Raw genomic sequence first — 22,788 nt, 5'->3', positions numbered from 1 at the left:
ACACCCATTTGTTTGGAAGTGGCTTCCTTTCCTTCGGCAATGACACAACATTCCAAGTATCATTTTCATATAGAGATTTAATCTCTTCCTGCATAGCAAGCTCCCACTTACTGCTAAACTCACATGACTTGGCCTCTTTGTATATAAGAGACTCACCCTCATCTGTAAGCATCACATAATGCAAGGTGGGGTCAAACCTATGTGGTTGCCTTCTTACGCATGTAAACCTGCGTACCCAATGATCAACATTCTCAGGAATTGGATCTACATCTGGAGGTATATTATTTTCAGCATTTATTGGCTGTTGTAAGCCATTTTCAGCATGATGTTCATGCTGTACAACACCTTCATTTTCATTTCTAGCACCTGCATTTTCATAATCAACAAGTCTATCTTGCTGTCCATGGCCTCCTTGTGCTCCTATTTGCTGTCCATCATCATCTGGCTCAAAAATAACCGGCTGATTATCAGTTTCAACTTGTGGTACAGCACCATGAGGCTCATTTTCTGAAGTAATAGGTGGCTGCAAACTCTGAAATTTCACCTTTTTCATATCTTCGTTAGAGGCTAAAGTATCTTTCAGCAATTTTGCCTCATTAAACACAACATTACGGCTGTGAATAATTTTCTTGGATTGAGGTAACCACACTTTGTAGCCAAATTCACCCTCATCACCATAGCCCATGAAAATGCCTTTGGTGGATTTTGGATCAAGTTTGTTTCTCAGCTCATCCCTAACATGCACAAAAGCATCACAGCCAAATATGCGTAAATGGTCATATGAGGCCAATTTGCTAGACCAAACCTCCTCAGGGATGCCATTATTTAAGGACCTGTTTGGAGAGCGGTTGCAAATGTGAACTGCGGTTTTGAGTACCTCTCCCCAAAATTCATGAGGGAGATTAGCAATGGACAACATGCACCGCACTCTTTCACATAAAGTCCTATTATATCTTTCAGCCACTCCATTTGAAGAAGGGCTGTAAGGAGCTGTAAGCTCCCTCTTAATACCATGCAAGTCACAAAAGGACTTAAATTCAGTCGATGTGAACTCACCCTCATTATCAGTTCTCAAGCATTTCAGCTTTCTACCTGTCTGAGTGGTCACAAATGCATGAAAGGTTTTAAAAACAACAAATACTTCACTTTTCTTTTTCAGCAAGTATACCCAAATCTTCTTGGAACAGTCATCAATAAAGGAGATAAAATATGCAGCACGACCAAGGGATTTCACAGGCATACTACATACATCAAAATGCACTAAGTCCAAGATATTGGACTTACGAGAGACACTAGAGTAAAATGAATTTTTTATTTGCTTTCCAAACTGATACTCATTATAAAAGTCAAGTTTGGAGCCTTTTCCATCAACACTCTTCAAAGAGGTAAGGACATCAAGTCCTTTTTGGCTCATATGGCCTAATCTCTAATGCCATAACTCCAAGTGGCTGCAAATTTCAGCAACTGCAAGAAACTTGCCATTCAAGGCTTTACAGTGCAAACAATACAAAGTGCCCTTCTTGGTTCCTTTTGTAATCAGCATGGAACCCCTTTTTTACTTTCCACAAACCACCACCAAACAATGTGGTGTAGCCATGCAAGTCAAGCTGACCTACAGATAGTAAACTGTTTTTAATGTCAGACACATATCTGACATCTTTCAACACAAGCTCTTGACCATTGTCTTAAGACAAGTGTACAATGCCAATCCCATCAATGTTGCAAGCATGGTTATTTCCAAGATACACCTTTCCATAATTGCCTGCATTGAACATAGCAAAACACTCCAAGCAAGGAGTTACATGGAAAGAGGCACCAAAGTCTACAATCCAAGTCTGAGTGACATCATCATCAATTGACAAGAGTGCATCAATCACATCAGCCTTGGTAATTTGCATATCCTGCATGTGACATACAAGGGCATCATAATTAACTGCACATAATACATCAGCCTCTGTATCTGAAAGCTCCTCTATGACCACACTAGAGGTCACATTGGCCTTTTCTTTGCCTTTGGTTGCCTCAGATGCATCTGTCTTGTCTTCCTTCTTCTTTTTATCTCCTGCATTCTTCTTTCTCTCTTGTTCCTTATTGTAATACCTGCAATCAGGTTTCTTGTGGCCCTTCTAACCACAGTGATAGCAAGTAATGTCACTCTTTTCCTTTCCTTTGCTCTTGCTCCTGTTTCTCTGCCCTGCATTTGCATTTTTCTTTTCAGCCCTGCCTCTTACATTATAAGCTGAGTTGCTGCCTTCTCCACTAGACTACGTCTAATTTCTTCATTCAAGATAAAACCCCTCACCCCATTATATGAGAGATTGGGGTTATTGATGAGTGAAACCACCAAGGTCTCCTAAGAGTTAGGCAGTGTCATGATAAAAAAGATCGCCCTCAACTTATCATCAAAGTCCAAATTTGCATCTTTGAGCTGATTTGGAATCCCTGTAAATGCACTGAAGTGCTCAGCTGCAAGCTTTGACTCATCCAGTCGCATATTCACCAACTTGCGTATTAAATGCACCTGATTAACAGGTGCGGTGATCTCATAAGTAGTTTTCAACTTCTCCCATATTGCATAACCTGTATCTAAACCCTTAATGTCTGTCAGAATGTCATAAGTGACACCCATCTTTATGTAAGCCACAATTTTTTTATTTACTCTGGCCCAATCTACATCAGACATTAGTGCGGGTTTATCTTCCTACAAAGCATCCTCACAATCCTTTAGGAGCAAAATGCCCTGCATACGGTCTTTCTAAAGGTCAAAGCCATGATGATCAAACCATTTGATCTCCATCAAACTCTTGATGTCAGAATTGGAAAAAGTTGTAGCCATTTTATCACGAACACGAGTAAATGCACTAATCTGCAGAAGCACAAGCTGAACTAGCAAAATACACTGCTGTTCTTTCTTAACCAAAAATAAATCTCTGCTGTTTGTGCTACTTATGTGATTTACAACCACAAGGACTAGTCCTAGAATAGACAACACCAATTTGGAGCCATCTAGATGCAAGTGATAGCAGTTCAAGGTCCTTCTAGTACAATGATAGCATACAGGAGGGGGCAAAAACCTTTCTTTTTTCTTTTTTCTTTTTTTTTTTCAAAAAAAAAGTGGCTGATTATATTACTCAAAGAAACTGATTACAACGAAGTGCTCATGCTCAACAGACTAGCTGGAGTTAATGCAGAAACACAAATACATCATGAATACAAGCCTCTCAGGGCGGTCTGGGGGGAATGGGGGCAAGAAACCATGGAGGGGGGGTATATCGCCATCTGGGATTGCCTGCCTGCATCGCGAAAAACAGGTCTTGGCCGCCCCAGGTATGCATGAAGTAACCCAGAGCTCTTGACGAGCCCTGGACTCGCCCTGCACCTGATCCCAACGGCCACGGAGGGAGTGGATGATGGAAGTCCAGAGCTTTGCTAGGGTCGCCTATGCTGAAAGTCTCTCTCCGCCGAAAGTCTCTTGACACCGTGCCTTCCAAATATGCCATCCAGTAAGACTCACTATCATCTCCCATATCTCAGAGCGGTCTGTTGTGGGCTCCAGTACCTGGCTGATGGGTAGAGCCTCCAAACCGACCACTGCGCACGACCCTGCCTCAATGATGAATATCGTGTCCTGCATCTCGGCCTCATATAGAAGGTGACGGCCCTGGCTGACTGCCTGCCAGTAAAAGCTCCCCATCAGATACATCCAAGGCTGGGTGCTGTATGGCGAAGGATGTGGCATACTCCTCTCCACATGAGTTGCGCCTCCTCACATGACCAAAGGCAGTGCTTTGGGGTTTCTGGAGACTGCTATGTGCAACACTTACAACCTCCCTCCTGCATCTGGGCAAGCCAACTTCCCACCTCCAAGCCTCCATGTGCCACCAGCCATAAGAAATACGATACCCTCCTTGGCCTCCAGCTATCCCATAGGCGGCGCCAGAAGGTTCGTCGGAACGACTTCGTGATGCTGTGCTCTGCCCAGTGCCTGCTACGTGACGGCGCCCAATCCATATCCTCCTACATCAGTATGTGTTTGCCAATCCTAGCAGTGTACTCTAGAAACCTTGGAGGCTTCATGGCGACTGCAGTGGTCCGCCATAGCCACTCTCCTGGATCCCACTCCAGCTCATCAAGTGGTCCGCCCTCCCAGATCCAAAGGCGCCACTCCCTGAGCTCCTTTTAGAAAACATAGGGGTCCAATCACCATGTCTTTCCCTGAAGGCCCACCACCCAGATCCTCCTCCATGAAAGGGCAGCTATCTCCTCATCTTGCTGGCCTCTGTCAAGGGCCAGACGCCCCCCTTCCTGAACGGTGAAGAAAGTCCCTTGCGGGGCGCCACCCACTCTACTTGCTACCCGTAGGGGGATGCCTGCTGGTGAAAACGTGGCAGCCTATCGGCACTCATATCGAGGGAGCAAGCCACTCCAGAGGTATTGCTACGTCTATCTCCCTTCGCCTCAACTCCACTCCTCTCTGGCAACCTGAAACGCGCTGCAGCACCTCCTCGTCCGCCATCCTGTATACCTCCCGCCATGTCTTGATAGTACGAGCCGGGCCGAGCTCCAAACCAGCCCATTGGATGTGGGGGCGCTCGCCAATCTGTGCCCCTTTCCGATCTTTGACCTGGGGGTTCCAAATCATCGACTGACGGTCTATCTTCTCTTGGCAACCTGGGGGGCTCCGGATTAGGGACTTATAGAAGCCCTGCCACACGCAGAGTAAGCTGCGTAGGAAAGGTGATCTGGGGGGTGATTTGGGCTGACGTAAAGATCCGTCTCAGGGACAGCCTCCACTCACCACCAAGCCTCGGTCTACAATCCTGAAGACCCTCCTGCAATAGGACCTTCCAAGTTTGCCCTCCTGCTATGAGACCGCGGACAACTAGCTTGCCCAAGAGGGCCATACTTTGAAACTCTAGGTCTATGATCCCAAGCCCTCCCTCTGACCGATGCCATATGATAGTCGCCCACGCCACCTTGGCAGAGGAATCCTTGGAGTTGTTTGACCTGAACCAAAGGAAGTTCCGCACTAGGCAGTGAAGCTGTACTACGCAGGATGAGGAGAAGCACCAACACGAGGCAATGTACTAGGCCGTCGCTAGGAGGACCTCGTTAACCACCTAGGCTCGGCCGGCTAGTGAGAGGCGAGCGGTGCTCCAGTAAGTCAGCTTCCTCCGAATAGAATCGAGGACTGGAAGAAACTGTTGGACGGGAGTGATGTTGAGTCCCACCTGGAACCCTAGGTACCGGACGGTTTGCCCTCTCCTCACCCATCTAAATCCTAGGTGGACGCCCCACTCTGTAATAGAGTCCGGGTCTGTGAGGAAACCAATCGACTTTCACCAGTTGATTTTCGTTCCCGCTACGGAACAGAACACCTCAAGAGACAGCCTCACTCCCTCCAACATCAACTCATCGTCCTCTATGTAGTGTTGTATCATCTGCATACTCTGGGTCTAGCAACTCAGACTCCTCTCTCACGGGAAGTCGGAGGCCGCATAATCCGCTCACACGAGACCTGAGGAAGTGAGACATCGCCTCTGCAAATAGTAGGAACAGGTATGGGGCCAAGGAGCAGCCCTGCCGGACCAATCTCTCCAGCCGAAACTCCTCCCCTCGCCTACCACCTATGAGAACCCTGCTGGTGGCCGATCTGTAAAGTGCGGCAACCCTGTGAATCCAAGCCTGGGGGAAACCCAACCTCACCATGGTGCCCTCTAGGAAATCCCAATCCACCTTGTCATAAGCTTTCTTGAAATCCAAGAGTAGTACGGTTAGTCTCTGCCCACTGAGCTGAGCCCGCTCTGTTGCCTCAAAGAAGGTGAATACATTGTCTAGGATACTCCTATCCTAGACAAAGCTTGTATGTGTGTCATGGATGATGTCTGGCAGCATGCGGCGTAGTCGCCTACCAATCATCTTTGCCAGTGCCTTATAGGCCATTAACAATAAGGCGATCGGTCTCCACTGGGGAAAGCTCCAATCAGTCTCCCCCTTTGGGGAGAAGACTAATAAGGCTTGCTAAAAGGCTCCCTGGCATCTGTCCTGAATTGAAAATCTCTTGGAAGGCCATCAGTAGGGGGTCCTTCACCACTTCCCAATAGGTAGTAAAGAAGGCCTTAGAGAGGCCATCCTCTCCTGGGCATTTCTGCCGGTCCTGTGTATGGAAAGGGGGCTAGGAGAGGGCGTCCCATCTCCTCTGTGACAAGGGACGAGATATGATCCCAGACCTGCTGCCTGCATCGCTGTCCTCTAGCTGAGGCTGTCTCCTACTGAAAAAGGCGTCTGTAGTAATCAGTGGTAATCTCCATCACCTCGTCCGGGCTTGAACAAGTCCTCCCATACTGATCTCAAAGGCAGCGTATCTGCTCTCTTGAGGTGCGAGGTTGGTGCACTTGGAAAAACTCCCTGCATATCGTGTCCCCCTTCTGCGCCCAAAAAGCTGCTGAGATGCGGAAAGAGAACTCACAACGCTTGTCCTCTAGGCCAGCAATGGCTGCTTGTGCTCGCACCTCTTGTGCGTGGAGGGTGGGATCCCCTGGTGCCTCTTGTAGTAATCTCTGCGTGGCTGCAAGGTCCTGCCGGAGCGCTCTCTCCTCCTCCTAGCTTTGCTACCTGGCCTATATGGCTGCCTCTTCGCAGATTCTGCTCGACTCGGCTAGGACCTCTGCAACCTCCTCTGTGATCCTATCCCTCCTACCCCACTCCCTAGTCCAAAGCTGCTCTATCTGCCTCGTCACCTCCTCCCTGCTATAGATCGACTCAAGGATCCTACAGGATCGAGTGTCTAGGGCAGACGCTGGGGGATCTAGTGTCAGGAGAACCGGGCAGTGATCAAACAAGGTGGTGCCCGTTAACTGCCCAATCTAGCCCCCACGAGAGCCTTCCCACTCTCCCACATAAAACCTATCCAACCGCTCCAACAGGACTCCACCTAGCTGCCTGTATCCCCAAGAGAAGTCCAGCGACCTCTTCCTCCTATGGAAGGCAGGATCTCTCCAGGCATCATGTGCACCTACTGCCAATAGAAATACCTCCCATGCCTCCTGCTCCTCCCCGGTCATGCCCTGATAGTTTTTGCCTCTGCCCTGCTGATCCTCCAAAGCCTCAAGGTTGTTGAAGTCTCCTCCAACGATCCAAGAGTCCACCTCTGGGAGTCCATCCGCGATCTCCACCCAAAACCTGCTGCGTGTCCTAACCTCTGTAGGGGCATAGACATTGAGGACTCCGAGGCACGAGTCCCCAATATCCAATCTGATCCATAGAACCCTCCTTGCCGCTATCGTCCCGTGGTCTCGTACACAGGCGGTGAGACTCGGACCAATAGAGGTGCATACACCTCCACTCCTACCGTGGGCACCTATGGCGTGCTCCCAATAAGTGTGCGAGCTGCCCGGGAGTAACTTCCCTACCCGCTGGGCCTCGGAGGGAGTGAGCTTGTGCTCCTGTGAAAGTAAAATGTCGATCCGACCATCAAGGGCAGGCTACAACTCCTGCCAAACAATCAACTTCCTGGATCCACGTGCCCCATTGCAGTGGAGACTATTCACATTCAAGGATGCAAGATGTAAGTTCATGGGGAAACCTGCGACTGACCGAACAGACATCTGTTTGGCGTGGAAGCTCTTGATAGATGCTCCAGGTCGTATAATCAATGCATCTATCAGCCATGCTGAGAGTCGTGACTCCGTATACTGGTAGAAACGGGCCGCTTGTGCCAGGGGCCACTCGATCAAATCCCTCGGAGCCCTCCACTGTGGAGGAGCTCGAAAGATAATGCTCAAGTGTGGGACCTCGGCACCAGCCCACCAATTAATGTCCATCATACAACCAGGCCACTGCTGTGCAAATAGTGCTTGTCCTTCTTCTCCCATCTACTGGGAGATGTGGTCCGCCACCTGACTCTTCAACTCCTCCTCTATCTATATCGTCGTCCAATTCCCTAAGTGAGAGGACTGAAAGAAGAAAAAGTAGTTTGGTCCATCCGGTGGTGCTAGTAGATGAGCCTTGCCCCTCCTTGACTTGCGAACCACAAAGATCCTCAACTCTAGAGGTAGTGGGAACTCTCCGCGCTCCGCAACTCTCAGGTAGGACCACGGGCCACTGGGGAAAAACTCCTATGGCAATAGCTGTGCATGTCTTGGAAAGGTGTAACGAGCGGCAAGGGCAGATGAGCTGGTGTCTGTGTGGAAGGGGGAAGACTGCTGGTGCGAGGAGGATGTAGGCATGTGTGGCTCATCACCTCCTGTGGGATGAACGGGAGTGGATCTGGGGGAAATCACCTGAAACGGATGCGGATCAGGGGGGGTGCTCGGCAGGGGAGATGGTGGGGGGGAAGAGGGTTGAGGGATGGTGGGATGGTCGGAAGTATGTGGTGGGAGTTGGGGGGGGGAGGTCAATGGGGGGAGCTTGGGAGGTGGTGGAGGGTGGGTGTGGGGGCTATGGGATCTCACGTGGGGTAGTCCATGACGCGAGTGGTGGCTATCGGGGACTGCCGTCTTGCCGGGTGGCACGGGCAAAGGGGGGCTGCGGAGTGCTCTGCCGAGGGGGCGTCGCTCGCCCTCCTACGCCCTGCTGTCGAGGTTGCGACTAAGGCGCTGGCTGCGACCCCCCATGCCGTCTCTCTCTTTGTCGTCTCTAGACCCGTGTGAAGCCGTCGGCGTCCAACTATGGGTCCGTCGCCGGAGCCGCCTTGGCCCCGAAACGCGTACAGTCTGCTGCGTGATCTCCAAAGTCATGGCAGCCTAGGCACTGCCATGGTTGTCCAATCACACTGACCTGCTGCCTAAAGGAGTGACCTGCAGCCTCAATCTCCAGGAACTTTGGTATACATTTTGTGTCTTTCACGGCCATTCGTACCTTTGGGACTCCTGCAGCTGTCACTGCATCCGCGAAGGAAGCAGGGAAAACTGTGTGAGAAAAAGTAGGGTGATTGGGTGTCTGAGAAAACTGTTGTAGAGCGCAAATGACTCCACTGTGAAGCCGTTATACCAGGGAACCATGTAGATGCCCCCCTTCATGGAGGCTTAGGGCGAGCTCTCCACCAACTCACGGGCTGCATCCGCAAAGGCGAGTCGAACCATGAAGATCCCTCGGCCCATTAGCATTGCCTCCAAGATCTGCACTGTGCCAATGCGCAGCATGGAGTGGAGCTAGTCCCGCAGCTGGGCTCTCGATGGGGAATGTCCAACGACCCAACCAAAGATCGTTGTTTCTTTCAGCTCCAACTTTGTGGCCCGGACGGCCAAGAGTTGTTCCTCAGAGAGGATGATGCGCAAGGTGTTTGACTGGGGGGCACTCCTAGAATGCATCGGCGTCTGACCAGAGGTTTCCATTGCGCGTCCCAACTGAGGACCTACCACTCACGCTGCTGCACTGTTAGAGGAGTGGGGGCGGGGGGGGGGGGGATATGTTGCTGCAGAGGAAGGGAGCAACTGGAGGGGAGGAGGGCCAATGGCGAGAGGGGGGGGTGTGTGGGAAAAGCTTGTTTACACGGTGGGGGAGGTGTTGGACACTGTTATAGTCCAGCTCGCGGCAACAGCCTTTCTAGTAGTCCTAAGCTGTAGGTGACAACTTCCATGGCTATTTGAGTAGAGCAAAGATTTCTCTCTCTACAACATTCTCTCTCAGTCTATAGCCATCACTCAAGCTATCTCAGTAAAATCTAGCCATTAAAGTCATCAAAGGTGGAGCTATTGGAAAATCTATGCTTTAAACCTAATTTACAATAAAAATTAGGATTAGGTACCTCATGATGTGTGCTCAAAATTGAGGGCTTAAGACTTGAGTTTCAGCAACTCAAAATTGAAGAATTTCAAGGAGGTTCAAGAGGCCAACCAAGCAATATTAAATTTGAGATTGAATTTTTCTTTCAAGGAGTAAAGTGAAGGCCCATCCCCAAGCAAATCAAGAGGCAAATTTATTTGAATGCTTGTTGGTCAATTTTGACAGCAAGAGGCACTTTGGATTAAGGGAGGAGATCCGAGAATCTCAATTGTAATCCATCCATTTGCAATAAAAGTTAAAGAAATGCCTCAAGGGGGGCCAATTTGGGGGGCAACAAGCTGTATATTGTCCAAGATTTAAGTGAAAGTGTGTATTTAGTTAATGTGAATTAATTATTTGCTGTAATTGTTGATTAATCAGATCATTACCACCTTCACTAAGAAGGAAGGCCAGTTTCAGATGCACATACACTTGATTTTTGTAACACCTGATAATAGATGGAAACCCGCAACAAGTGATATTCACAGAGCTTTATAATGCAAAAAACAAACAGAATACAAGATGTTGAGAGATCAAATATCTGCTCAGCTAGGATCATAGACAGTCATCAAAAAGAAAGAAAAAGAAGCCCTTAAATGACTACCTAGCCAAAACATTGCTTTTATGTACTTCAGAATAGGTGACTTTTGTGCCAAGTCTTGCCACATTTCTTGGTTGGACACCTATGTTCACATGCTATGTTGCAAAAGTTCTGGCTCTTACCCACTGAGATGCTCTATTGGCCTTGATAGGGTCACTGAGGAGGGTCCTAGTGTGATCAAGCCCCACTGTTCGTTCGGCTTGCAAACTATCCTAGTTTGCATAAAACAATGCTAGAACAGCTATGGCCTACTCTCTCGGCCAACGTTTGGAGGGGAGGCACCCCCCTTGTGTAAATTCTAGTGTGTGCATATCTCAGTAAAAAAAGGGTAGGTGACTTCTGAATTGGAGACTCAAGTGTCTCAGAAATTCACCGGTACTGTGTGTTCCTGCTATGCTTCTTACACAGGCTGCGAAATAGGTGGCTCCTTTTGTTCTCCTGCTATCTATACAGCCACATGGTGATTTGGATGGGGCAATTAAGGCACTACTTGGTTCTTCATAAGTAATTTTCAAAATGTCCTTCACATGACTAGTGGATGCCTCTGCACCAGGGTGGTTTTGTACGTTAATACGATATGTTCACTGAAACTCCATTTCCAAAAAAAATTTCAAATGTCTGAAACTCCGAAACTCTATTTCTTCCCGTTTCAAGAACTCATGGAGACTATGTTACAGAGCACCTAATTGGGTATGCACTCAGCCCTTGTATTAGACTCCTTGCTTTATCTTTGATGCATTATTGAAGCCCTATACTAGCCTTCTTATGTAATTTTACCTTGGTGAGTCCTTTTTGAGGTGTTTTTAATAACTCTCTCTTTTCTTTGGGGGCAAATAATGTATCTCATGTAAGTCTCACATGGACGCAGTTAAGGCAGAATTTAAATAAACAGAACAATACAAGTGAAAGATTTCATGTTACTATGTCTGGGGTAAAAGCCTATAGTCAAGGGCTAGCCTAATGCAGCCACCATAAGCTCCACAATCCATGGATTCTTACTGGCCTATCTGAAATGATGGTGAACTGCATCTTACGACTTAATTGTTGCATCTAGGGAGTTTTGTGGTCCGAGATGGATGAGGCTGTCTACATGCAGTGAGAACAGATGGCTGCAAATCTCTTAGACCTTTGTTCTCAAAACACTTGACAAAGGCATCTGCTTGTGCATACAACAGGAACATACAAACTAAAGGAAACAAAAGTATACTCACCTGAATGCTTGAAACTGCAAGTTCAGCCGCCTTCTGTAGATCATTTGGATATTTCTGCAGAAAGGATACCAGTTAGTTCTCAAAGCATTTGAAAAAGTAGGAAAACATAAAGAAAGTCAAGAGGAGCACTTACATAGCTCCACCCCAGTAGCAAAGCAGTCATTAAATCTCCTGTTCCCTGAATTAAGATAACAAGCCTGATTTTCAAGCAATATGAACACAAGATCTACATAGACTTCATGTTGCACTAAGCACATGCATCCAAAAAAGCATTTGTTTCAACCTCTCCTACTCTCTTTGCAGGACACTTGGATCCTGTTCTCCTGTCTAGGAAACCTACAGGTCCAATAGAAGAGTTTCATCAATGACCCCACTACCTGTCATGCTCTTTTTGTGCAAAAGAATGTATTAAAATGTCATGCTGCTGCCCTCTCCTCTCCCAAGAATAACAAACTAGAGACGAAAGAAAAAGAGGTGGTGTTCAGCAAAAAATTAGGGCAGTGGCTAAGGAGTATGGATTGATTGGAGAGGTGGGAAAGAGGATTGGTACCAAGAATAGGTGGTCATGAGTTGCAAAATGTAGGGTCTATCATTTTGAGAAATAAGACTACTATCAAAGCATGGCTGAAACCAGTCTTCCTTCTCCGATAGGTTGGTAAATAACTTGATTTAACACTAATGACAGCAAGCATAAATTTCACGTAAACTAAAAATGCAAACTTTACCACTTCATCATGGGCATTGGATATTGTTGAAGGTTAAAGTCCATCTACATCATCTACATCTAGCCTGATCTCCTTCAATCTTCAATACATCTTGCTGTCCATAGTAACCCATCAAGACTTCAAACCAATTTGCCCTTTGGTTTGCTATGGATTGACCTTTAATCTGCTCCTTCAATGACAAATTCTACCCCACATTTTATGTTGGCTTGCTAACCTCTTGAAATTCTTTGATATATTTTTGCTGCTGAATTTCAAGTACTAGGCCCCCATTTCTGAGCACTCTTTCTAGGGTGGCTCATAAACCCTAATTTCTACTGTAAATTAGGGTTTACCAGCAAAAATTCTTCAATTGCACCCTCTTCGAATTGAATTTAGCTGATATCTCTTGAGGGAAGCTGGGGAGAGACCGATTTCAGAGTTTCATCTCGCCAAAATTGGCTGAAATTGACGCTGCCCTGTTATGAATGATTGATTTACTGCAGCCCACCATCAACAAGAGCCCCACATGTAGCCACCTACACTTGTGGGCCCCAAACTTGCTGTCACCGACCTATAGACAACTACAAGGGTTGTCACTTGCCCCCTATGGCCTCCTGACCAATTGGGGGTAGCTCTTTGAATGCCTCCAATGACTGGGCTGATCACCAATGGTTGGAAATTTGGAGCAACAACTCTCTCTCTTCCTCTCCCAATCTCCACCATGCTGGAATGGGGATCCAATAGCCTTTCATAGCCTTTCTCTCACTTGCATGGGCAAGTTTTGCTAAGTAGCAGCCTTCTAATTGCATTTTTCAGCAATTTTCGGTCCAATTGAATTAATTTTCTAAATACTAATTCTAAAATTTAAATTAACAATCAATTGTTGCTCAAAAATTTGACTTTACCAACCAACATTTAAATTGGCTGGGCCAATTTGTCATCCAAGCAATCCCAAGGATTTATTAGCCCTAAACTAGCATTAATTAATTAGTTAATGCCTAGTTCCTAATGTCACTACCTACCACCAGGTACCTAACTAATATAACTTATTACATCTTTTACCTTTAACACCCACCACTAACATCTTGGGGTCCTTGGCCCATCATTATGAAATAACTAACTTGCACATCACATGTGCACCCCACATTTGCACATTTGATTAACACTTAATCAAATGCTAAACAAAGCATGAAAATTTCACATCCTCGTGACAATGGCAGAAAGAAAGAAAAAGGGGAGAGTATGGGTATGCAAGGTTGCAAGGAGGTGCAATGATTGAGAAGAGCAAGCAATGAGCCTAGAGACTACTATCTTCAATAACCACGGACCCACTTTCAATCTTTTATAAGTGTATCAAAAACATCCTAAGTGGATGCCTTTTGTTGCCTTTGAGAAAACAGTAACAACTAATCTTTACTTGCAGGATTGGTTTTCAAGTAAAAAAGTATAACCCAAGCATCCAAAAACATGCACATGTGCAATGTGAAGATTTCTAGCATGCTAAGCTCCATAAGATATAAATATCTACAAAGCAGTTGTGGACACCCATCAATATGTATATCTAATTAAGATACGTAATATCTTCCAACTAGAAGTTCTAACACAAATTCCGTCCTCAAAATTTTTCTCTCAGCTATTCCATTTTTTGTTTAGTGTAAGGCACTCTATATTGATGCTTGATGCCTTTCTCATCCACAAGCTCTTTCCAATGTGCGCCCCCCCATGGTTGTACGTCATGGAGCACACACTCTTATCATTCTCAACTCCATGCAAAAGTTAAATACAACACATGAACAACTCCACTTCATTTTCAGAAGGTAAACCAAGGTGTCCTTGTGGGATCACAAACATCACTATGTACTAGAAGAGGCTACAAGTGTCATAAGCTCTAGTGACGCTAAAAGTGCCACTCACACCTAGACAACCGGCCATGAATTAGAGTAAGCAGTGGGAATGGCAAACCTTGAGATTGCATAAGCATGCATATTCATAGTTGAGGGTGGTTGCAAAGTGTAATCAAGTACTCACAAAACTAGAAATCACCATATATTGACTACGCCATGCCTAACATAGGATAAAGAACATTGGAACATAGCGAATAGATTATTATATCACAGATCCCACTTAATGAACATAAAGCATTGAAAATGTGAAAATAGTCAGTGTACACCGTTGCCATTGAGATTATTCAATACATTGCAGATCATGAATTATCAATGCACCAGAATAGATCTCGGCAGTTAAAGTGACATTGACAATCAGTAGATTTGGAAGGACATGACTACAAGACAAGACTATTCATTGCGACCAATGACTACTTAGTTGGCTAGAAGGCTCTTTAAAATATTTCTATTTTTACCTCAAAATCTTTCATGCAAAAGAAAAAACAAGAATGAGTATGTTTGTCATAGGGACATGAAATTTTGAGATGCTTTAATCTTGCTGATAATATTTGATTAAGTTATTAATCAAATGCATAAGGTTATTTAGCACATGTGATGCACACGGCAGTTATTTCATGGTAATAAGCCAAAGATCTCGAGGATGTAGGTGTCAAAGGCAAAAGTTATAATAAGTTATATCTGACAAGTACTAGATCGTAATAAGTTATGCTTAGAAGGTCAATTTGCCTTCCAAGTATCCTTGAGCAGTTTTTGACCGTTAGACTAGCATTAATTAATTAATTAATTTCTAGTCTCTAATGTCACCACTAACATTACTAGCCAATAAATTGGTTAGGTCCAAATCTAACATCCGATACCATCTAGTACGTGTCAAGCATAACTTGTTACAACTTTTGCCTTTGACATCCACTACACCCCCAAGGTCCTTGGCATGTTACTATGAAATTACTGCCATATGGGTATGACATGCACTAAACAATCTTACACATTTGGGTAATATATTAAGGCAAGATTAATTTCACCAGCTAATAATTATATTGGCTAGGCCAATTTCTCTACCAAGTATCCCTGAGCAATTGTTAATCCTTAGACTAGCATTAATAAGTTAATTAATATCCAATCTCTAATGTCACCATTGACATTAATGGCCAATAAATTGGTTAGATAGAAATTTGACATTTGGTACTACCTAGTATCTGTCAAGCATAACTTATTACAACTTTTGCCTTTGACACCTAGTGCATCCTTGGGCTCCTTGGCCTCTTACCATGAAATAGCTGCCATGTGCATCGCATGTGCTAGCTAGTGCATCCTTAGGGTCCTTGGCCTCTAACCATGAAATAACTGTCATGTGCATCACAACCTTGCATATTTAATTAAAAACTTAATCAAATGTTATTGACAAGATTAAAGCATCTCAAAATTTCACATTCCCATGACAATGTTAGCGTCTATAAAAGACCAAAGCGGGTCATGAGACTACACCAAAACATATTAAAAAATGTATTTTTTGTTTTATTTTTTAAGAGGGGGAGAGAGCCATAGTATCCCGAAACGGGAACAAAGAAACAACGTATCAAGATATTGTGGGGAATGGATAGACCGAATAAGCCGCACTATCTCTTGTAGCTCCTCTAGATGATGACAATTACTTTCCTCGTCGATCTAAGCTATTTTTCTTACTTCTTTTCTTCTAAGTATTTTTCTACTTTCATTCTTCTTCTTATTCATTCTTTTTTTTTTCATTCTTCTTCTATCCTTCTTCTCCTACTTCTTCTTCTTCTTCAATCTTTTTCTAAGTTCTTAAGTTCTTTCCCATTACCTAAGGTCTTAATCCTAAGGCTTAAGCCTTAAACCTCTTTCAACTTTCATTCTTTTCCTTCTTTCAAGTTAAAAGTCTGGAGCTGGGAGTTTTTAAGTGTTTCGGATTGCATACTAAAATAAATACGTTATTACGTAAGTGTGTAAATATATAAATGCCTACAACATGTATCAAAATTTCATACAAATCTTTGGGTCTTCATGTCATACGATCCAAATCCTGATTCATTACATGTGTCATGAGAGAAGACCAAATGGTTAAGACAGCTAAGACTGAGTTTTCAAAACTTTAAACAACAAAATGAATTATAATTTATGACTCACGAATCATCTAAAGAGTGATATCAAGAATTGTGGAACCAAGAAGCATAATAAATAAAATCAAGTTACAAGTAACTATGTCATGTGAATAATCTATCCAAATTCCCCTGGTGAGTACTAGTAACTATTGAGTATCAACATCAATAAACAATCATGATATCATTCTATATATGTATAATGCCTCTAGTGACAGGTAACTACAATGCTTTCGATTATATGACACGAGCACTCATAAAGTTTTGTATCAAATTTGGATATACATTGTTGTAGGCATTGATATATTTATATATCTACATAATAATCTACTTATTCTAGGATAGAATCCGAAAAGGTGTTTCCCTATTTCCAACATTTGGCTGAAACTCCGAACTTCAGTTTTTCCTGTTTTCGAGACTCCCCCGTACTATGGGGGAGACAGAGAAGGAGGGTGCACATGGGGAGGAAGGGAAGGGGGAAAAGAGAGTCCAAACGCCCTTTTTCTGTCCTACGTGCACTCTGTCCCAGCACCCCCGGGTATCATCATTGACCTAATCTGCATCTTGACATTCCTCTGGCACCCTGCCCTGTGTCTGGCTCCGAGGATCTGTCTGTGACGGCCTGCTCTAATCCCAGAAGGAGACAGATTGTGTTAAAGTCTGTACAAACAATACTGCAGAATATAGATTTTGTGCAAAGGACCTAAGGTACAACGACCTGCCCAGAGAGAGAGAGAGAGCCCTGTAAGTAGCTTCAGATCTTGGGTTTAAGTGGTGATATAATATGGCTGGACTGGACGTGGCCTTTATCGACCAAATGGTGGTAGCCCTTGGTCTGGATTCTGAAACAGAGGAACCAGAGGATATGGTTCCTTGCACAGAGAAGATGCCACCTGGTCCTGACTTCCAGCCTGTGGGCAAACGCACCAAGCATACTTTGGAAGACACAATGGATTATCAGGAACGTTCTTATGCTCAGGCTGCTTCTGATTCTGTGGATTCTCAGGATGTTGACTGGGAGCATTTGTTGGACTTTGCCAACACTCTGCTTGGTGATTATGTTCAACATAATCATGAAGCGTTTTCTGGCTCTGAAACTAAAGATGTTCTAGAAGCCACGGTGGATCCTAAAAATGTGTTGCGCTCCTTCTCAGTGTTTTATGAACGTGCGGTTATACTCTTCTTCACTGGTAGGATCCCAGTGCTTTCCTCTATTCCCCAGTGGCTCCAAAGTCTACTACAAGGGGAGTGTGTTGAAGAGATTTTTGTTGGGCCCCGAGGCTTTTATGAGGTGCTGTTGAAATCCGAGCAGCATCGTGCTCATCTGCTGACTAAACTGCCATTGTTCTTTGATCGCCATTTGGTTCATGTTGTGCCATGGCGCCCAATGGCAGATTTTCAGCGTTTGCTTCAACGGGAATGCCCGGTGTGGGTTGAAGTGGAAAACTATCCAGCTGTCTACTGGCCACTGTTAAAGGATGCCATGGCCGTTGTGGGCACTGTTTTGGTTCCTCCGAGCCTAAGGGCCATGAATCGTAACCGTTTGTGTATGTTATGGGACACTGCTCGGAAAAGGCCTGCTTGGTTACGTCTTAATTGCTCTGGTATGCATCCTTTGCACTTTCATTAGAAATGGGGTAACTTTGCAGGGCATTGTTGCTCGTGTGGAAAATTGCAGCATTTTATGGCCGAATGTCTAGCAAAGCAACCGTCATCAGATGTTGAGCATGTCTTGCCTCCCATGGAAGATATGGTACTTGATGCTCCATCGCAGGATGCGACCCAGCCACCCAAAGTTTTGGATAAAGGCAAACAACATGTTTCGGGTTTGGATTCCCGTGACAATGATTGGATAGATGTATGTGCCAAGAAAGGTAAAAGGTTGGATGCTGGTATGACAGATACCGTGTCTAATGCTTCACAAGATTCCTTGCGTACTTATATGCGCAGGAAAGACATGTTGTCTTCAAAGCACACTGCGCATGCTATGGTCTCTTCTGTTCCTTGCAATCAGCCCCCAAGTAAAGTATACATGGACGGTCCGAAGGGCCCACCTGCTAAGTTGGCTTTTGATGCTAGAAGTAATGTGATCACCCCATGGGATCGTCGTTATCCCCGTTCCCTTCCCAAGACAGTGGATACACCGTCTATCTCTAAATCTGCTCGTCGGAACTCTTTTGCCATGTTAGCTGATTTTCTGGATGAGGGAGTCCTTGACATTTTAGCAGAAAATGTTAAAACCAGGAAAACTTTGCCTCGTTCTTGATTTTCTTTTTTGAATACACATGAAGATAGCCATGTGGAATGTGCTCACAATAAGTAACATGCCATGTGGAGTCTATTGCATGAGAATCAGTGGGATGTCTTGTGCACTGTTGTGCACAACAGTCACGGTGAAGCAAGAAAAGTTGTGGATTGCCATGGGTTTCCCTTGTTTTATGCAGGGACACATGCCATGCATTATTCAGGTGTGCTTATGATTGTACATGAGAAATATCAGCCTGCTCTTATTAAAAATGATGTACATGGTCGTTTTGTGGTGATTGAAGTTTTATTTGAAGAAGAGATCTTATGGTTACTTGGGCTTTATGCTCTGAATGACCCCTTATCCCACCGAGATCTTTGGAATACTTTGCAGACCTCCTTGTCACTTGGCAGACGGGGTTTTTTTATGGGGGATTTTAATATGTGTGTTGATTCTTCGCAGTCCACATCAGAGCATTTGGTGATGGGCGCTCCGGAAAGCCGTGTGTGGAATGCGTTTGCTCTTGCTGTACTTAAGCAAGATCTCTGGTCATGGCTACACTCTTCTTCTACAGGGTTTACTTTTCATTCTACGCAGTATCCAACTACATGGTCGCGGTTGGACCGCATGTACATCATGCAGGATGATGCTTTTCTTCTTGAGATGCTGGAAATGAAAGTGTTGCAGCAATACACATTGTCGGATCATTTCCCTCTACAGCTTGAGATGCTTGCACAACCCATTGTACCTTTTAGGAAATTTCTGGATAGACTCCCTTTGCATTTCAACTCATCTTATTTGAAGCACTCAATCTTTCAGGGTTATATGCAGCAATTGATTGATAGATTTTTATTGGACTTTTCCTCTGAGGGCAATGCTTCTTTTGAATACTTGCTCTCTAATGTGCAGCGGGTTATTCGCCAGTATGGGATTCATCATGCCTCTCTTTGTCGGCGGCGTCGACAAGCAGCGGAGGAATTACTGGCTTTGGTTCGTTCTCTTTTGGTGGAGACTCCAGATGATGTATTTCTGCTGCCATTGACTATGCGTTTGGCTTATCTTTTTAAAGAGTTTCAGTTGAAATCTTATCAACAGGCCAAATTGCAAAATTTGACTAAGAATTTGCAGGATAGTGCTTGTCAGACTCATAAGTTCTTTCGAGCTCTCCATGCATCCCCTGCTCGAGACAATATGACTAGACTCCAGGATGCAAATGGTAACATGGTCATTGATCCTCAGACTATTGTGAATATGTGCACGAATTATTTTCTAGAACTTCTTGATTCTACTCCTTTACCTTCTGACCAAATTACACATGCCCACTTAGTTTTCTATGATTTGGACTGCAATCAAGTTCCGCATGACATGCAAGCTACATTGGAGACCGATATTCGTGAGGACAAGGTTATGGATGTTTTGTTACACTTGCCCAAGGATAAAAGTCCCGGTTGGGATGGTCTCACCAATGAATTCTTTGAGGTTTTTGCTACCCGACTGGTGAAACCATTGACGGCTATGTTTCAGCAGGTTTGGGAAACGGGGTTCATGCCCTCCTCCAGGAAAGGACTTATCAAACTGCTTCCAAAAGTTCCTTCCCCGTCTATGTTGAAACATTGGCATCCAATTTCTTTGATGGTTTCTATGTATAAAATCTCTTCCAAAGTGATGGCGAATCGGCTCCATAAGCATCTTCCTGCCATTGTGCATCCTCTTCAATATGGTTTCATCAAGGGCCGAAACATTCTACATAATGTCTTAAATGTGCAAATGGCTATTGACTATGCAAGGCACTTTAATCAGGAGGTGGTATTGATCCAATTGGACCTGGAAAAGGCTTTTGATTATTTAGACTGGTATTTCATTGCAGAACTTATGTCTACTATGGGCTTTGGTACTCGGATGTCTCGTTTGATCTACACCATTAGTGCTGCGGCTTCTTCGCGAGTTATGCTAAATGGTGGTGTTACCAAGCCTTTTGTCCTTGCACGCTCTATGAGACAGGGTTGCCCTTTGAGCCCTCTCTTTTTTGCCATTGCGACTCATCCGGTTCTTTCGATGTCTGGTATGTTCCTAAACATTGGTTCTCCAGAAGGCTCAGTGGCATCCTGTGGAGGACCACTTGGCTACTAACTCTTTTCAACTGGAATTGTTAGCAGCCTCGCGATTACTTTCTTGGGAAGGCAAACATGAGCTCAGACCAAAATTTAACCGCATGGCACGCTTGGGCTTGACTTCAGTTGTTGCGGATGTCACCCTTGCTAGTCGCAATGTGTTCATATCGTTTCGTCAGCCAGGAGGCTTTTTAGGATCCCTCGTGGATACCGTGATTTATGGGGACAGCTTTTGATGGTGCTCCAGAGTAGACAACCCTTTCTTGCCCTTGCTTCGGATCATCCTTCGCAAGATTGGGATCTTACAGGCCGGCTGAATTTGGAAAAGGCCTCAGCTAACCAGGTGTATCATCTTCTGATTAAAGATCATCAATGGCTGGCTACTAAAGCTAATACAGTATGGCGATTGCGCAAATCTCAGTCATGGTGAAAGTTAACTGTGATGGAGGGCTGGTTGAACAAGACACCGTTCAAATGCAAGGTCTTTCATTGGAGGGTGATGATTGGTGGTCTTCCTCTTGCTTCTGCCCTTTCCAAGCATCGAATCTCCAACAGCAATTGTTTCTTTTGCACCACCAGTGTGGAATCGGCCCGTCATCGATTTATTTTTTGCCCTCTCGCTAAGAAAATCTGGTCACTCTTGTCAGCGGTTTGGCGAGCAGTGGTTGGCTTCTCGCTAAGCCCTTTTGATTGGGTTTTTGTGCGGCCCAAATACCCCACACCGGCACAGTCGCATATGAAGACCTTGTTTCACTTTCTTCGATACTGGGGCTGTTGGCACAATTGGACCATTCGGAATGCTTTTCTTTTTGATTCAGCCTCTAATGTTCAAGCACATATTGCTAAGCTTAAAGGACTCTTGCATTGGCATATAGATCTCATTCGGCACTCTGACATACTCCCTCGGGAGGACCTACTTCCCTGGCATATGGCAATTTCCTCTGCGTCTTTGCCATGACTTTTATAACTCTTTTGTTGTTTAGTACTTTATAAATATAACATCCATTACGAAAAAAAAAAAGAGAGAGAGAATGTGCATGTGTGTGTGTGTGCGCGCGCACGTGCGTGCTCGCATATTCTTCATCCAAATCGAGCCTTTTTGGGACTATAAATGCAAACCAAAACAAAAATGAAGGAGAAGAGTTATATTGAATGATTTTGTTTCTCAAGAACCCCTCTTAGGTCCAAAAAGGAGCGTAAAGGAGGAGTGAGAGAAAAGAGGAAGAAATGGGTGGGGAAAACCTCTGTATCGTAGACGGCTTGAAACTACTACAAACACAAGCTTGATGATGACATCAAGTGGGGAGGACTGACACCAGATGGTGTAAACTGCAAAATGCTAGGTAGAGATGCATGCAGAGGCCACGAACCCTAATGTGCTCCTCGTGGGGTGTAAATGGCAATGGAGAGGATGCAGAAAGGAGAGAAAAATATGGAAGAGACTGACACAATGTCAAGAGGAATGAATGTGTGGGATAAAGAATGAGGGAAGTTGATGCCATATTTATAGGCACAAACTGTCTGGAGTGGCACCGCAACTCTCTCGAGTGACATGCACTGAAGCCTCTCAGGTGGCACCCAACCACTAACTAATGATCCAAATAAAGCCTTTTGGGGGTTGTAAATGGAAACCAAAATAGGAATGAAGGAGAAGAAATGTACTGAATGACTTGGTTTCTCAACAACTTGTATGCTAGAATGAGAACAGACAAAGCTATCAATAGTTTTTGTCAAACAAAACTCTCACTGGATCTTCCCTCATCATATCGTGTGATATAACTTTTCCAGTCAGAGGGGTTTTAACAGCTTCTTTATTTCCAGCCAGGTGGGTCTTAATAGTTTTCTCTTCTGGGAAAAACCAAATACCCTAATCTAAAGAACCACATGGACTGTGTAATGTACATGATTGTGACATACTAGAGATGCAATACTTGTCAATAAATGCCATACTGACCTAGTTCTCTCATTTCAAACATTCCTATGAAGCATCCTATTATAAATGCAGTCAATAAAGGTTATCGTTTTGCTGCACTTCTCAACTCGAAACTTTTAACTATCTTGATGATACTACATGAATGCAAAAGTGTAAGCTGAAGTAGTACAAAATTTAGCCTACCACATTGGCCTGCA

General features: G+C 44.7%; 1 protein-coding gene across 2 annotated transcripts in view; it reads right to left on the bottom strand.

Moving 5' to 3' along the window:
* SOS4 (pfkB-like carbohydrate kinase family protein) overlaps positions 1–22,788 on the bottom strand; it is a 215,922-nt gene that overhangs the window by 5,034 nt on the left and 188,100 nt on the right. Inside the window, exons 10-11 of one of the 2 annotated variants that reach the window (XR_015691438.1) lie at positions 11,711–11,774; positions 11,578–11,631 (exon numbers count right to left, since the gene is read on the bottom strand). Coding sequence is in view for 1 of the 2 variants with exons in the window: in XM_087682182.1 (XP_087538308.1) it covers positions 11,578–11,631; positions 11,711–11,755 (99 nt within the window). In the remaining variant the exon portion in view is untranslated. The remainder of the gene's footprint in view (positions 1–11,577; positions 11,632–11,710; positions 11,775–22,788) is intronic. The other variant, XM_087682182.1, reaches the window with a different exon arrangement.

This window comes from Lygodium microphyllum, chromosome 7, assembly GCF_053477565.2.
Source record: "Lygodium microphyllum isolate KBCC chromosome 7, Lygodium_microphyllum_v1.1.10, whole genome shotgun sequence".
Classification (NCBI taxonomy): domain Eukaryota; kingdom Viridiplantae; phylum Streptophyta; class Polypodiopsida; order Schizaeales; family Lygodiaceae; genus Lygodium; species Lygodium microphyllum.
The sequence above is the reverse complement of the archived record's forward strand: the minus strand, read 5'-3'. Positions and strand labels throughout refer to the sequence as shown.